The 10,333-nt window shown below is 49.5% G+C and overlaps 1 protein-coding gene across 1 annotated transcript; it reads left to right on the top strand.

The window, feature by feature from the left end:
- Positions 1–643: 643 nt before the first annotated feature.
- LOC122547682 (interleukin enhancer-binding factor 2 homolog) lies at positions 644–9,775 on the top strand. Its single transcript, XM_043686285.1, has 5 exons — positions 644–757; positions 2,308–2,369; positions 2,669–2,783; positions 4,204–4,294; positions 9,555–9,775. Exons 1-5 carry the CDS (start codon positions 644–646, stop codon positions 9,701–9,703), a joined length of 531 nt encoding a protein of 176 aa, XP_043542220.1. The 3' UTR covers positions 9,704–9,775.
- Positions 9,776–10,333: the final 558 nt, after the last annotated feature.

Genomic DNA, 10,333 nt, shown 5'->3' with positions numbered 1-10,333 from the left:
TAGGATTCAAGTCCTCCTCTCAATTTGGTGCCTGAATACCCATTGCTGTTTTGCTTGCTTTTCTGTTTCCTCTGAGTTGTTAACTCCCCAGTTGCTGGTTTGCATCCAGATGAATAATACACAGCTCAGGACCAGAAGTGTGGTTGAGGATGTGCTTCAGTGCCTATGCTGTCATAGCTCTTACAGTAATGCAGGAAATGGAGGCTGAATGATCCATGTAGTGATGGTTCTCTTTTGCAAATCCCTGCTCAAAACTGTAACCATCAGCAGAGACCAGTTATCATGAAGATACAATTCCAATCCAGCTTTAGAAATGCACATTTTTAAAAAATGAAGCATGTTTGCGTTGAGTTACGAAGATTTTCTGCATTCGATTGTACGTGGAATAAAAAGTGAATATCCAAACCTTGGCCTGTCATCTATATCTGAGCTTGTCCAACATAGTCTATGTAGCTGAGCTCTTCTCATCTTGCTTATGTTTATTATTTCCATCCTGAACATTGGGATAGGCTTTTCTCAGCACTGGTTCATCATTGATTAATAAACTGGAGATTGGGATCCTTACTGGTAGAAGTGTATTAATGGGGTGGTTGACTTCAGGCGTTGGGATCTTGAGGGTCTGTGCTGTAAATAGTTCACAAAGATGAAAGTGCTTTCTTCTTTCCTCAGAGTAAAAGTGCTGATACGGCTGATGAAGGATTTGAGATGTCGGTTTCCTGGGTTTGAGCCTTTGACACCTTGGATCATTGACCTTCTGGTATGTCTATGGTTAGAGCAACCCTACTCTCACATTTGGCTGACAGGTTTGTGAGTTAATCCAGTGAGGCCCTGTAAACCCAGGTCTGTAATGTGCTGAGTTCACTGACTGCAGCTGGTTTCGGCTTACCATTGAACTTGACACCCGTTGGGTGAGGAAAGTTGGAAAGTAGAGAACACTCCGCGTCCTGATTTCCTGTATGGCTGCCTGTTGGAAATGCTATGTGTGTACGAACTCAGGGTAAGGCCTGGCTGAACGCATTGCCTGTCAACACCTCACTGGACAGAATCGCCGATAAATAACAAAATAGGCAGTAACTCCATTGTTCCTCTGGAAGGGAGAGTGGGGTTAGAACAGTGGGTGAGAAAAAGACACATCTTTAAAATATGTACTGACAAAATAACGTGATTGAGCTTCTGTGAAATCTCTTGTTGTTCATCTAATCTATTGTATATGCCTCCCTTAGTGACACCCATTTAACTGCTGGCTGTCTGCTTATTATAAAAGAAAACCTGCCAGCGTAGAGGAAAAATAATGCCTTTTGTTTCCTTCACACGTTTCACAATTCTTCCTGGACACAAATGGTTTTGGTTGGGGCTTTTGTTATCCTGTGGACTGTAGGAGTGTAATTCTGTGGCATGGGGGGGAAGGGGTGAGGGGTGACCTCATTTCTGAATGGGAGGCGAAGCAGTTACAAAAGCACTCTGCTAGAGAAGTTCAGCAGGTCTGCCAGTTCCTGCAGAGGGATGATCCAAGTTCACAGTGACAGTCTAATGTGGCTGCAGAATTATCCCGATTTCTGGCGTGCGTCGTGTTTTAGGGAGCAGATTTCCAGACCGAGTTGGCTTTACCCTTCCAATTCCCACGGGACGTGCTGCATTGAGTGAGCAGCATCATGTGGCCATCAGTTTCCAGGAACTTGCTCCAAATAAACTCTGCTTTTGCTCATTCTCAACACCAACCTCTGCATGCAGTCCAGCAGATTAATCTGGATGTTTCTCAGGAGCAGGAACTCTGGACAGTAAGTTCCCTCTCTGGCACTGGGTCTTTTGGGACATTAGTAAAATACAGAAAATGCAGCAAACTGCTCTTCCATTATTACCCAACTGGGCCTCCCTGCTTTAGTCTTTCCATTTGCAATCACCCTGTTCAAGTAGTTGTTCTGTTCCCGTGCAATTGATGATCTAGACTTTTGCTTTATTCACTTTACTTTCCCTGGGGGTTATATAACATTACTTTTTATTTGCCCTCAATTGTCCTGGTGATGTCACTTTCTGTAAAACCAGTTCACAGTTCCCAAAATGATGCAACATTCTGAGGGCATAAGGTAGTGCAAGAAGTGTAAGCCTTTTGCCTGATCTATCCAACCGTTGTTTGCTGAGTGCTTTCCTGTAGGAGAACAAGAGCCATGCTGTGACCTCCTTGGGCCGTGAGAGGCTGCCTGGCCTTGTGCTGAAGGGCGAGGCAACAAACAGCATGTTACCAGAAATGTATACACTGCCCAGAGAGTTATCACCTGGAGCTGACTCTTCCCTTGAATTACCCTGCAGGGCCACTCCGCTGTAATGAACAACCCATCCAGGCAGCCACTGGCACTCAATGTTGGCTTCAGGTATGTGCTGTTGAGTGTACGTCCATGGGTTGGGTGGTGCTGGAAAGAAATATGTGGAAAAGTGCAAGGTTGTGATGAGAGAAACTGAAGGAGTCAAGTTGTGTGTCTTGTGTGTTTGGAGTAGGGACGGGAGAGAGATGTGGTGGGATAATTTGGAGGTGGAATAAATACTCCAGAGCAGTCTGATCAATGGGCCATACTCTCATGGGTTTGTAAGACACATGGTCATCTGTGTTTTGGAGGGGTGCGGTTGGAATCAGACATTAAATATTTGATGCTTGAGGGTTGTTTTTGAACAGGCGCTGCCTCCAGCTCCTTGCAGCAGGATTGTTCCTGCCGGGATCAGTTGGAATTACAGACCCTTGTGAAAGTGGAAACTTCCGAGTGCATACAGTGATGACGCTGGAGCAGCAGGTAAGGATCTTCCTTTGATCTGAGGTTACTGACTTTGTGCTTTACCAAGGTTATGGGCCAGTTGAATTTCAAAGTGACTTGTAGCCTGAGAAATCAGCACTGGGCCTCTGTTTCTTGTAATTGGGGTGTTTGCTGACTTTCTAAGAAAATTAGTCCGTTCAGTGTGCATCATCTACAGTAGCACGTCCCAGCAAGGCTTTTGTGCCTTCTGAAGGGATGATAACCAGTGGGAGAGGTTTTATGGGGGGATCTGTCTCTTGCAATACGATACAAGGTCTTACGTCCTTGTAAAAGAGCTCAAGTTATGAAGATCAGCAGCTACGTGCCTTCTGTTTCTGACTCTGCTGTGTGAGTGTGTGGAAAAAAATCTTCTCCCGCCCTGCTTAATTCTATAATAATAGGACAGAAGGAAGTCATTTGGCGCATCATGTTGATACAGACACAAAAACAGAAGGCGCTGGAAAAGCTCTGCAGCACTGGCAGCATCTGTGAAGAGAAATCAGGGTTAATGTTTTGGGTTTGATGATCCTTCCTTCTAATCCAAAGCGTTAACTCTGATTTCTCTTCACAGACGCTGCCAGACCTGCTGAGCTTTTCCAGCACCTTCTGTTTTTGTTTCTGATTCATAGCATCCGCAGTCCTTTGAGTTTTATGTTGCGTAGAGCATATGCAAATCGCTACAAGTTCCTCGCCTTCCAACCCCTGTTCAGCTCCCTTGTATATAAAATTATCTGTGGAATTCAGCCGCCTTCAGGTTGAACATCCCAGGTCCCAGACGTGAAAACTCTTCTCCTGACCTGCTCTTTAGATTCTTACCAACGATTTTAAACCTATGGTCTCTGGTTGTCAACTCAGTTGTGAGAACAGCTCTTTCACTCCTTCCATGGAGCGTACCAAAACCACTTATCAATTTCCAAAATCACTTCTGTTCTGAGAAGAGTAGACCTCTAACTTTTCCAGCCCCCCCTGGTCACATCCTGGTAAACCTTCTGTGTCCTGTCTCGAAGACTGTTACATCTTCCTCGAGACATGGTGCCCAAATTGTCCACCATACTCCTGCAGAGGTAGTTTATAAACCTTTTGGCCTGAGTTCCCTCCTCTGAACTGAGCTGGAACTGGTTCCAGCCTCACTGCAGGAGCTGGAGCACACGATGGAAGTTGACGTGTGAGAGCAGTGATGAGAGGAGAACACGCTGTGCCTGAGGTGCCACCTTTCAGATGAGACTTCAATCCAAAACCCCATCGGTTCAATTTATCCGTTTGCCACTTAGGGGATCTTGCTGTGTACAAACAAGGGTGACTAACTTTCAGGAAAGGCTTCTGACTTTTCCCCAGAAGGTGCTGTGTGAATTTGGGTTGTTTTGTCTTCCATTTCCCCTGTGACTGATCTGAGTGCACTGAATCTTGTTTCTTCTTTTAGGACACTGTGTGTTTCACGGCGCAGACCCTGGTCCGCATCTTGTCTCACGGAGGCTACAGGAAAATCCTCGGGTTAGAAGGAGACGCCAGCAGTAAGTGAAACTTAGAATTATCCCCTCTCTCTCTTGCCCTCCCAAACGTGGTTCTCCAGGAATCTGAAACACTTCTCCACGTCACCACCTATCACCTGACAAGTTGGAATGATGAAACACTTGCAGCAAAAGCAATTCCTTCTGTGATGATGTTGAGATGCCAGCTTTGAAATCCCATTTAATGTTATCTCAGTGTTGGCGGACGGCGACTAAACCTGGTCTGCTGGGGGAGGGGGGGTGGAATTTAAGCCTGCTCTGCTGGTGTGCCTTCAGCCTGGGGAGGTGAGAAGTCGGCTGGGCGTCATGCTCCTGACCAATGTCCCACAGCCCCTGTGGGTGGGCACGAGTTGAAGAAGGTCTTGGCTTGGTTTGTGGCATCCTCCTGATCAGTAGCGTTCTCTCAGAGGGTGAGCACTTGGCAGCAGAGAGTGGTTAGTTACACAAACCACAAGGGCGGAGGAGATAAGAAGCTCACTCAGGCATTCTCTGGTCACTTACAAATACAAGAATTAGGAGCAGAAGTAGCCCACTCGGCCCTGTGAGCCTCCTACACCATTCAGTAAGGTCATAGCTGATCTGTTTGGGTTCTGAATTCCATGTGGTCATCTAAGCCCAAGAGCCTTTAATTCAATAGACAATAGGTGCAGGAGTAGGCCATTCTGCCCTTCGAGCCTGCACCACCATTCAATATGATCATGGCTGATCATCCTTCATCAGTATCCTGTTCCTGCCTTATCTCCATAACCCTTGATTCCACTATCTTTGAGAGCTCTATCCAACTATTTCTCAAATGAATCCAGAGACTGGGCCTCCATTGCCCTCTGGGGCAGAGCATTCCACACAGCCACCAATCTCTGGGTGAAGAAGTTTCTCCTCATCTCTGTCCTAAATGGTCTACCCTGTATTTTTAAGCTGTGTCCTCTGGTTCGGCATTCACCCATCAGCGGAAACATGTTTCCTTCCTCCCCCTTGTCAGGGCCATTCAGGTTCCAGGCTGAGGAAAACCTCCTCTCCATGTGTCCCCCTTGTCAGGGCCATTCAGGTTCCAGGCTGAGGAAAACCTCCTCTCCATGTGTCCCCCTTGTCAGGGCCATTCAGGTTCCAGGCTGAGGAAAACCTCCTCTCCATGTGTCCCCCTTGTCAGGGCCATTCAGGTTCCAGGCTGAGGAAAACCTCCTCTCCATGTGTCCCCCTTGTCAGGGCCATTCAGGTTCCAGGCTGAGGAAAACCTCCTCTCCATGTGTCCCCCTTGTCAGGGCCATTCAGGTTCCAGGCTGAGGAAAACCTCCTCTCCATGTGTCCCCCTTGTCAGGGCCATTCAGGTTCCAGGCTGAGGAAAACCTCCTCTCCATGTGTCCCCCTTGTCAGGGCCATTCAGGTTCCAGGCTGAGGAAAACCTCCTCTCCATGTGTCCCCCTTGTCAGGGCCATTCAGGTTCCAGGCTGAGGAAAACCTCCTCTCCATGTGTCCCCCTTGTCAGGGCCATTCAGGTTCCAGGCTGAGGAAAACCTCCTCTCCATGTGTCCCCCTTGTCAGGGCCATTCAGGTTCCAGGCTGAGGAAAACCTCCTCTCCATGTGTCCCCCTTGTCAGGGCCATTCAGGTTCCAGGCTGAGGAAAACCTCCTCTCCATGTGTCCCCCTTGTCAGGGCCATTCAGGTTCCAGGCTGAGGAAAACCTCCTCTCCATGTGTCCCCCTTGTCAGGGCCATTCAGGTTCCAGGCTGAGGAAAACCTCCTCTCCATGTGTCCCCCTTGTCAGGGCCATTCAGGTTCCAGGCTGAGGAAAACCTCCTCTCCATGTGTCCCCCTTGTCAGGGCCATTCAGGTTCCAGGCTGAGGAAAACCTCCTCTCCATGTGTCCCCCTTGTCAGGGCCATTCAGGTTCCAGGCTGAGGAAAACCTCCTCTCCATGTGTCCCCCTTGTCAGGGCCATTCAGGTTCCAGGCTGAGGAAAACCTCCTCTCCATGTGTCCCCCTTGTCAGGGCCATTCAGGTTCCAGGCTGAGGAAAACCTCCTCTCCATGTGTCCCCCTTGTCAGGGCCATTCAGGTTCCAGGCTGAGGAAAACCTCCTCTCCATGTGTCCCCCTTGTCAGGGCCATTCAGGTTCCAGGCTGAGGAAAACCTCCTCTCCATGTGTCCCCCTTGTCAGGGCCATTCAGGTTCCAGGCTGAGGAAAACCTCCTCTCCATGTGTCCCCCTTGTCAGGGCCATTCAGGTTCCAGGCTGAGGAAAACCTCCTCTCCATGTGTCCCCCTTGTCAGGGCCATTCAGGTTCCAGGCTGAGGAAAACCTCCTCTCCATGTGTCCCCCTTGTCAGGGCCATTCAGGTTCCAGGCTGAGGAAAACCTCCTCTCCATGTGTCCCCCTTGTCAGGGCCATTCAGGTTCCAGGCTGAGGAAAACCTCCTCTCCATGTGTCCCCCTTGTCAGGGCCATTCAGGTTCCAGGCTGAGGAAAACCTCCTCTCCATGTGTCCCCCTTGTCAGGGCCATTCAGGTTCCAGGCTGAGGAAAACCTCCTCTCCATGTGTCCCCCTTGTCAGGGCCATTCAGGTTCCAGGCTGAGGAAAACCTCCTCTCCATGTGTGCCCCTTGTCAGGGCCATTCAGGTTCCAGGCTGAGGAAAACCTCCTCTCCATGTGTGCCCCTTGTCAGGGCCATTCAGGTTCCAGGCTGAGGAAAACCTCCTCTCCATGTGTGCCCCTTGTCAGGGCCATTCAGGTTCCAGGCTGAGGAAAACCTCCTCTCCATGTGTGCCCCTTGTCAGGGCCATTCAGGTTCCAGGCTGAGGAAAACCTCCTCTCCATGTGTGCCCCTTGTCAGGGCCATTCAGGTTCCAGACTGAGGAAAACCTCCTCTCCATGTCCCCCTTGTCAGGACCATTCAGGTTCCAGACTGAGGAAAACCTCCTCTCCATGTGTCCCCCTTGTCAGGGCCATTCAGGTTCCAGGCTGAGGAAAACCTCCTCTCCATGTGTCCCCCTTGTCAGGGCCATTCAGGTTCCAGGCTGAGGAAAACCTCCTCTCCATGTGTGCCCCTTGTCAGGGCCATTCAGGTTCCAGGCTGAGGAAAACCTCCTCTCCATGTGTGCCCCTTGTCAGGGCCATTCAGGTTCCAGGCTGAGGAAAACCTCCTCTCCATGTGTGCCCCTTGTCAGGGCCATTCAGGTTCCAGACTGAGGAAAACCTCCTCTCCATGTGTCCCCCTTGTCAGGGCCATTCAGGTTCCAGGCTGAGGAAAACCTCCTCTCCATGTGTCCCCCTTGTCAGGACCAATCAGGTTCCAGGCTGAGGAAAACCTCCTCTCCATGTCCCCCTTGTCAGGACCATTCAGGTTCCAGACTGAGGAAAACCTCCTCTCCATGTGTCCCTTGTCAGGACCATTCAGGTTCCAGACTGAGGAAAACCTCCTCTCCATGTGTCCCCCTTGTCAGGCCCATTCAGGTTCCAGACTGAGGAAAACCTCCTCTCCATGTGTCCCCCTTGTCAGGGCCATTCAGTTTCCAGACTGAGGAAAACCTCCTCTCCATGTGTCCCCCTTGTCAGGGCCATTCAGGTTCCAGACTGAGGAAAACCTCCTGTCCATGTCCCCCTTGTCAGGGCCATTCAGGTTCCAGACTGAGGAAAACCTCCTCTCCATGTCCCCCTTGTCAGGACCATTCAGGTTCTTATGCATTTCCCTGATGTCACCCTTCACTGGTTTAAGCTGCAGTGGGAAACGAGCCCAGCCTGTCCAACCTTTCTCTGTAAGACAGCCTGTTCCTTCCAGGTATCAGTCTGGTCAACTTCCTCTGAATCAGGTCCAACATCTTGAACGTCAGCCGCTGTAATCACAGACGTAAGCAGAATGCAGTAGGAGGTTAATGCCTTTTTGGTTCTTTTTAATGTAACTACTATTTTGCTTTCATCCATACGTCACTGACGGTAGCAGTAAGGCTGTTTTTAACAATCTGTTCCCTCATGAATATTCAGCACACAGCAGGCAGGCCAATCTCAGTGGCCCCGTGCTTGTCTAAAGTGCTAATTTGTGACAGAAGCAGGAGAATATTTTGGTATTACTTAGATCTGAAGTGTTGAGTTTATGTGTGCCTCCTTTGGACCCCAGTGCTACAGATGTAATGCACTATCTTGAGGCCCCAATCTTTAGCTACTCAGCTTGAATTTTTATTTTAAAAGGTAAAGCTTTGCATTCAGGGACTGGCACATAAATGTTTCTCCTTGAATGCAGGCTGCATTGCTCTTCATTATTAAGCACTTCCCTCAAGTGGCCAAACATGGGCAGACAATGTGACTCAGCTACTCAGGCAGACCTTGAACGTGAGGGACAAGGGAAGGTCAACCCCTGTTGTCCTGAGCGACCGATCAGTAACTCTGCAACAGGGGAACCAACACTTGAGGCCAGTGGTCAGGCGAATGCTGCCAAGTTCCTTTCAGGCTGCAGGGAGCTAAGCTGAGGGTACCCCAGGTTGAAAGTCAAGCTGTCCAGGTGCTTTCTCACAAGCTTGCGAATGGTGGGGTTAGAGACTGAAGTATCATCAGGGCAGATTGTAAACGGTAAAAGGGATGAAGGAGGCACGGTGGCACAGTGGTTAGCACTGCTGCCTCACAGCGCCAGAGACCCGGGTTCAATTCCCGCCTCAGGCGACTGACTGTGTGGAGTTTGCACGTTCTCCCAGTGTCTGCATGGGTTTCCTCCGGGTGCTCCGGTTGCCTCCCACAGTCCAAAGATGAGCAGGTCAGGTGAATTGGCCATGCTAAATTGCCCATAGTGTTAGGTAAGGGGTAAATGAAGGGGTATGGGTGGGTTGCGCTTCAGCAGGTCGGTGTGGACTTGTTGGACCCAAGGGCCTGTTTCCACACTGTAATGTAATCTAATCTAAACATAGAGGCAAGGTGGGAGCAGTTTGGGTTCCAATGTCCAGGCCAGAGGTTAAGAGGATGAGGCAGACAATATCGATGGAGCTATCAGGACTCAGCATGGATTCATGGCAAGTACACGTGAAGGAAGCATCTTTGGGAATTACTTGCAAAGCTGCTGAAGATTTGAAATAGTTCTGGATGGTGGGATGGTTTCACCGTGAGATTCTCTCCTTGGATAATTAGTATCCTGCAGATTGGGGTTTAGGTATGGTCTCTTTGTCGAACTATTCCCAGGAATGTTTGGAGGATGGGTTTTGATGCTTGTCCCAGCCGTGCTTGAGTTTGGCTCTGTGCGACCAGCCCACTATCAGAAGCAGTAATCCCTCACTTTATCTACCAGGTCTAGCTGTGGAAATGTCCACCTGGGATGGAGTGATAGTCACGCCCTCGGAGAAGGCTTATGAGAAACCACCTGAGAAGAAGGAGGGAGAGGAAGAGGCCACAGAAGGAGCTGAGGAGGAGGAAGAGAATATGGAGACCGCAGAGTAAGGGCCTCTTGCTGTGATGTTACTGAGTGGTACGTGCAATGTCACTTTCACCCTTTAGTGTTATCATCAAGGTTATTTCACCTGTGCCATCGGTACCATTTTGTTATAAAATGTCTTCAATTTATATCCACACACTGTTCCTACCACAAGTGATAGATCTGTACCTACCAGTAAATCACTCCCATGTTATCCAGCTCAATGTGCTGCCTCCAGCTGTAGCCCTGGATGAAAGCTGTACTGTTTCTCTGTTCCATAGTTAACCGGCCCGTTATAGAAACATGGGAAATAGGTGCAGGAGGAGGCCATTCAGCCCTTCCAGCCTGCGCCACCATTCAATACAATCATGGCTGATCATGCACATTGAGTATCCCACTCCCACTTTACCTCCATACCCCTTGACCCCTTTAGCCACAAAGGCCACGTCCAGCTCCCTCTTGAATATATCTAACGAACCGGCCCCAACAGTTTCCTTGGGAGACAATCCCACAGGTTCCCAACCCAGAGTGAAGATGTTCTTCCTCATCTCCGTCCTGAACGGCTTACCCCTTTTTCTGAGTCTGTGGCCCCCAGTTCTGGACTTGCCCACCATCGGGAACATTCTTCCCTATGTAACTTGTCCAGACTCACCATG

Source organism: Chiloscyllium plagiosum, unplaced genomic scaffold, assembly GCF_004010195.1.
Source record: "Chiloscyllium plagiosum isolate BGI_BamShark_2017 unplaced genomic scaffold, ASM401019v2 scaf_711, whole genome shotgun sequence".
NCBI lineage: Eukaryota > Metazoa > Chordata > Chondrichthyes > Orectolobiformes > Hemiscylliidae > Chiloscyllium > Chiloscyllium plagiosum.
Note: the sequence above shows the minus strand (reverse complement) of the source record. Positions and strands in the feature narration are given on the sequence as shown.

What these genes read in the sequence shown, in the direction of transcription:
- LOC122547682 (XM_043686285.1), top strand. Translation starts at nt 644, where the DNA reads ATGAAAGTGCTTTCTTCTTTCCTCAGAGTAAAAGTGCTGATACGGCTG. An exon ending in CTTGGATCATTGACCTTCTG is followed by an intron (nt 758 to 2,307) that starts GTATGTCTATGG and finishes ATTACCCTGCAG; the next exon opens with GGCCACTCCGCTGTAATGAA. An exon ending in GTTAGAAGGAGACGCCAGCA is followed by an intron (nt 4,295 to 9,554) that starts GTAAGTGAAACT and finishes TTTATCTACCAG; the next exon opens with GTCTAGCTGTGGAAATGTCC.